This window comes from Drosophila ficusphila, unplaced genomic scaffold (genome assembly GCF_018152265.1).
Source record: "Drosophila ficusphila isolate 14025-0441.05 unplaced genomic scaffold, ASM1815226v1 contig_198, whole genome shotgun sequence".
Lineage (NCBI taxonomy): Eukaryota > Metazoa > Arthropoda > Insecta > Diptera > Drosophilidae > Drosophila > Drosophila ficusphila.
The window spans coordinates 4,288,716-4,294,519 of record NW_025064092.1 but is presented as its reverse complement, the minus strand read 5'-3'; the positions used below and the strand labels follow the sequence as shown (position 1 = coordinate 4,294,519).

Below are 5,804 nucleotides of genomic sequence, written 5' to 3'. Positions count from 1 at the left end.
CTTAATTGGAATTGGTTCTTGAGATAACTTAAGTTGGAAATATTGCTCCATAATATCATTTAAATTAAGATACTTCTTATCTTTATAATATTTTTTTATTTGATTACTTCTGGTGGAAATATATTTTAAATTTACTGCAAAAGTGGATAACGAAAATTCAAAACAAATTTGATATAGGCATGGCTATTGCCTGATTAATCCTAGCTAGCTTTTACACCATGTTTGATTATTGTAATATCAAAGTTGTAAAATTAATTCTATATTCCAGCAAAAGAAAGAAAGCAGCACTCACTTTAAATTTGTACCTTAAAGGTTAGGATCTAAAAAAGCAGGGAAACATAGGGTGAGACACCCTATTTGTGCGTGGTCAATTTGTCAATGTGTCAATGAAATTTAATGAGCCAATTTAAAGCTGCGCCATATTTATAAACTATCTGAAACGCAATTAATTGCCAGCTTCGGCTGCAATGAAGTGACGGGGCTGCAGGATCGGGATTGGGATTGGGATTGCGATTGGGATTGGTATCGCAGATTGGAATTGGGATCGGGATCAGGATGCCTTGTTTGCGCCAGTGCGATTGTCCAATTATCGTTCAAATCTGCAGCTAATTGTTGGGGATTACCAGTCCAAGTACAAGGCACAAAACAATTCCTGAATCCTAAAGGGAATCTCCTCCTCCCATCCACCAAAAAACTAAATGAAACGAAATCAAGTGCAATCGCACAGAAATGATGAAAACGGCGGCAGGCGAAGGAGGAGGAGGAGGAAGTGCGGCGGGTTGAATGGAAGCTCGGCGGGATGCGCTGCTTTCTAGAATTGATTCAGTGCAACAAAGTGGCAAAGTGTGCGGTCAGGAGAAGGTTGCACCAGGTGGCCCAGTTCCCAATAGGAGTGGCTAAATCCACCCACCACACCACCATCAACTAACCAACCAAGCAAGCAACCACCCAACCACCCAATCACCCAACCACCCACTTCTGTCTTTGAGAATGTCCGTGTCCGTGTCCTGGCAGTGCTTATGTTTGCATTCCTTTTTGGCATTTTTGCACTTGAATAACTTTGAAATATGGGATTAAATCGTCTCTTATGGGATTTCCTCGATTACAGCTATCATGGCCAGCGAGGGAATAGGCACTGGGGCAAATGGGGATGGTCAAGGGGGGGGAGGGGACTCTTGGGTGGGTGAACGCCCGCGCGAGGGTCGCCACTGAACCTGAACTCCGCTCCCGCCGACTTCCCCATCGAGAGCCCCTCGTCCATGGGAACCAAGTGTTGGGAATCTCGCCAAGCGTGTGGCCACTGGCCAGTCACGTCTGCGGACTCAGAGGGAACTGCACTGAGAGAAAGTTACAGCATGTTGCCAAATTGCAGTGAAAATATGCAGAAGTTAATGGGAAAGCTACAATGTTAAACAATCTGTTACCATTTCAATTTCACACATTACAAATGATCTAGAAATTCAGAAAGCCTAACTAAAGATTGATGCACCCTAAATAATATATTTAAAACTTGCATATATTAAAACCACTTTTTCAAAAATAAGACAGTTTATTGCTTAGTAAAATGATTTTAAAGGTTTCAATTAAAATATTTGTGGTACAAAAAACATTTCTGTGGAAGATGTATTCACTTCCGAAATGTGCCATAACTATTTTCTAAATCAGTTTCTTATGTTTCTTATGGCCATTAGTATTTCTGTTTTAATATACTTTTTTGAACCTCGAATCCATTAACCCCATTTCTCTCAGTGTAGAGCCTGCTGAGCCAGTGGAAGAATCAGCAGCAGCAGCAGCAGAAGCGGAGGCGCATCCCCAGACTGGACTTGACCAAAGCTAAGCAGTAAAACAAAGCGTCGAGCAAAAGCTTAACACTCGCACACTCACACACTTGCACACAGATAGAGACACACACACACTGGCACACTCACACATTTGGAATCGTAGTACATGAAGTGCGGGCAGCAGCTGCGGACTTTTCACTTGAACGCGTTGCCGCCGCTGATGTTGCTGCTCTTTCTGATGTTGCTGTTGTTGCTGCTGTTGCTGCTGCTGCTGCTGTTGTTGCTGCTGTTGTTGCTGCTGTTGTTGCTGCTGCTGCTGCTGCTGCTGCTGCTGCTGTTGTTGCTGCTGCTGATGTTGCTGCTGCCGCTAAGCTGCAACTTTCATTGCTGCCCGAAATGATGGAGGGTAATGCCCAGCTCGCCGTCTGTCAGTGGTTGGAGTAGCGGGGAAGTGGAGTATCGGGGGTATTGGGGTAGCAAGGACCAAAAGGATAAAACGGACTGCTGGAAAAAAAGGAACTCACTCAGAAGCGGACAAGGAAAGAAATCTGCTCGACAAAAAAATCGCACCATATATTCAACAAGAAAGAAACTTAAAGGCATTTCCAAAACAGCACTAAAAAGCGGGAGGTGAGGGGAGAATCACAAACCTATTGAACATCTAAGACACAATTCTTTATTTTGCCGACATAACTCATCAAAGTTAAAGGTAAATCCAGTGCCACTCACTTTATAAACTGTTTACTTGACTGCACAATTATATTTGGAAACGCATGACAATTAAAACAGCTTTATGTTTTATGCAAAAATTGTAGATTTTAAATAGTATGTTTTGAATCATTTTATACGTATTCAATTACATTAAAAAAAAAAATCAATCACAAATTAAAATATGTTTAGTGTTCCCTTAATATTCAAATATTTAATATTAATATTTAAAATACAAAGAAAAAGAATAACAATAGCAACACAAATGTTGATTCTGTGAGCCTGATTTAAAAAATGGTTATTACCTTTTATTCCCAATTAATATAATATACTAGTTGACCCGACAGACTTCGTCCTGTCAAAAAGATTTGTAATGTGGCAGTTTTTGTGCCTACGTATTTAAAAAAAATCTCCTAAACAGAACCGTCACCCTGTAATAGGGCGTTGTGAATAAAAAATAATTTAAGTGAACAACAGAAGGGTGTCTCTCATGAATAGGGAAAGAAAATATTCGCCAAACTGCTTCATTACTACTGACATAGCGGCCCATTTGGTATTGGGTAACTTCATCATTGGAATTCTCTGCACCAATTCCAATCACAGCCATATCACTCCCTTTGGTTACATATTTGCAAATGTATTTAATAGATTTCACTGAATGGCAAGATTCAACGTTGATGTGTGCTTTGAATGTCTTTGATAAAATGGGTGAATATGGAACAATCCAACGATTATCTATTTCAATATCTTGTTGATTTAATTTGACAATTGTTGATTTTCCATTGTCTGCTGTCGATCTGCGACGATACAATGGATAACCGTCATTACCAGTAATTGTTTCCGATATGAATGTCCGTGGATATCGTTTTGAACATTTACCATCAATCATACACGGAGAATTTTGATTAAGAGTTCCACAGGGACCATGTATCATGTTTTTGATAACTACCTCATGCAATCCAGGATCTACTTGTACATTAGGGATTTCAGCTGATATCACTGCATCAACTTCATTTGGCCTTATCTTTTCAACCAACCAAATCAAAATGTGTTCATGTGGCAATCCTCGTTTCTGCCACTCCACAGAATACATCCAGCAGCGTGTCTCACCAAACACATTATGTTTTACGATGAAATCCATTAAAGATTTTAACTTTTGTCTAAAGACTCTGGCTGTAATATCATGACGATCAATGGGTGATTGCCCAGAGAATAACTCCTGCTTGATTTCTATCCATTGCGGATTGCATGTAAATGTGATGAACAAATCTGCTGTACCATAATGACGAACATACGACATGGCATCTTGAGCATATTCGTGCATATGCCGTGGGCTTCCGATGTATGTTGATGGAAGAATAGTCATCCGACCGACATTCTGTGCATTTCCATCAGTATTAATCGCATCTCGAAGGTGAATATACTCTTCAGATCGAAGTTTGGTTTGATTCAACCTGATGAATGTTAATCTCTCCGTTTCAATTTTAACATACATGTCAACAACATATTTGTGATATAATCGCCGACATTTCAATTTGTGATTATCTTCATTTTCCCGAATCATTAGGCGGTATGAATAATAGTTCATTGAACTGACTTTTTTGTTGGTTTCAGAGCCTGTAAATAGATTTTGTTTTAATAACATCAATATAATGACTGAGATATTATCGCCAAAGCTAAACTAATATTTTAGTAACCTGTAATGGGATTTATCATTTTTATTGAGAAATCGTAGCCATCTTCACCTTGCCAAAATATAATGGGATATTGCAGTGCATCATATGAGCGGTGTGTTTCCTTTATACGTTGTAATTGATCATTCCGACGATGTAAAACAATATCACGGGATTCCAAGTTTTCTCCAACTACAATGATAGCAACTTCGTCAATAGTTGGTGCATTAAAACGTCTTGTATGTTGACCTGCAGGTGTTTTATCAGCTCTGATTACAATTTTGTGATTATCGGATGGCATCAGATCCAAGGCAGTTTTAAACAATATAATCAATTGATTTCGTTGATGAAATAAAGTTTGTAATTGTTCTACAATAGACCTCTTTACTAAATTGTTATGTGCGCAACGCAGATCAATTTCTTGTGGTGAGTTGCCCATAAAATAAATTTGCAAGAATTTGTTGTCGCTATCTGACACTGGTAACAGTGAACCTGCTCTGTGATATATTTGCCCTTGTATCTGTAAAATATGATGACTAAGTGATATATTTCGTAATGATTAAGAAATTGAAAAGATTAGTGACACATCTTAACTTTGGTGTATACATACCTTGAAAGTTGGCATAAAATTTTCCCGAACTACATTTGTTGCCCCAAATGAAGTCATTTGAAAACAATTGTTATATTGTTGGATATGTGTCAAAAAGTGTATAGATTCTGTTCCTATTCCTGAAACCAATGAGTACAATGGTTCTGGTGGTGGATCCAATGGTATCAATTTCACTTTACCATTTGCGCAACACAATCCTTTGGCTTCGTTTTTGTATTTTAATGCCTTACAGTTTGAGCAAACGTAGTTCATAGAACCAATAACAACACATTGGTAGTTACTGTAGTCAATTGACACATCGTAACTGAAAGCAGCTCGATTCAAACTTGCGCGATTATTAGTTGAATGTCGCGCTCGCGCTTCACGCGTTTGTGATATCCGAATTCTTTCACGTTCAATTACGTATTCACGTTCTTGTGCAGTACGATTAGATCGGTAATTAGACTGGTTTGTAGCATTTCTGGTTCTTCTACCTAAATTGCTTCGTCTTATAGCAGGCATTATTTTTTCACTACTCACAAACAAAACACTTTTTTTTATAAAAACTTTGATAAAGCAAACCTTTTTACTTAAAACCGAATGCCTACTGCCTACCCCATAAGAACGATTGCGTAATTACATACAACATTGTGTACATCTGTTAAGCCGCTAGCGACTTTTCCAGAAGGTTTTCCCATAATTTTCTTATGCTACAACCTTCTTCTTGTTCTAAGCTATCTCCCTACCAATTTTCAGCCAAATCGGTCAAGCCGTTTTCATGTGATGCGCTTACCAACACATTTTGCGATTCATTTTTATATATAAGATAAAGAAAATATTATACCTAACAATTGTTCTCAATTCTGATCTGAAGCCACATTTTCTGTTTACTTACAGCAATGTATTGTTTTGCGCGCACTTCGGATTAAACCTCAATTGCCACTCACTTGCAAGAACTTTTGCGAATTAAAGTTACGGTGGGGAAACTTGGGCTCGTAGTTCGATTTCCCCATCAAGTGGCAGCAGCAGAAGCCCGGGGGAATCGGGCACACT

At 38.8% G+C, this 5,804-nt stretch overlaps 1 protein-coding gene across 1 annotated transcript; it reads right to left on the bottom strand.

The window, feature by feature from the left end:
- Positions 1–2,837: 2,837 nt before the first annotated feature.
- Positions 2,838–5,341, bottom strand: LOC122319767. The gene is made up of 2 exons (XM_043207494.1): positions 4,952–5,341; positions 2,838–3,943 (listed from the first exon to the last, which is right to left on the bottom strand). Exon 2 carries the CDS (start codon positions 3,853–3,855, stop codon positions 2,881–2,883), a length of 975 nt encoding a protein of 324 aa, XP_043063429.1. The 5' UTR covers positions 3,856–3,943; positions 4,952–5,341; the 3' UTR covers positions 2,838–2,880.
- Between the last annotated feature and the right edge of the window lie 463 nt (positions 5,342–5,804).

Bases quoted from the DNA above. Each gene is read 5' to 3' on its own strand.
- LOC122319767 (XM_043207494.1), bottom strand. From the start codon at position 3,855: ATGACTATTCTTCCATCAACATACATCGGAAGCCCACGGCATATGCAC.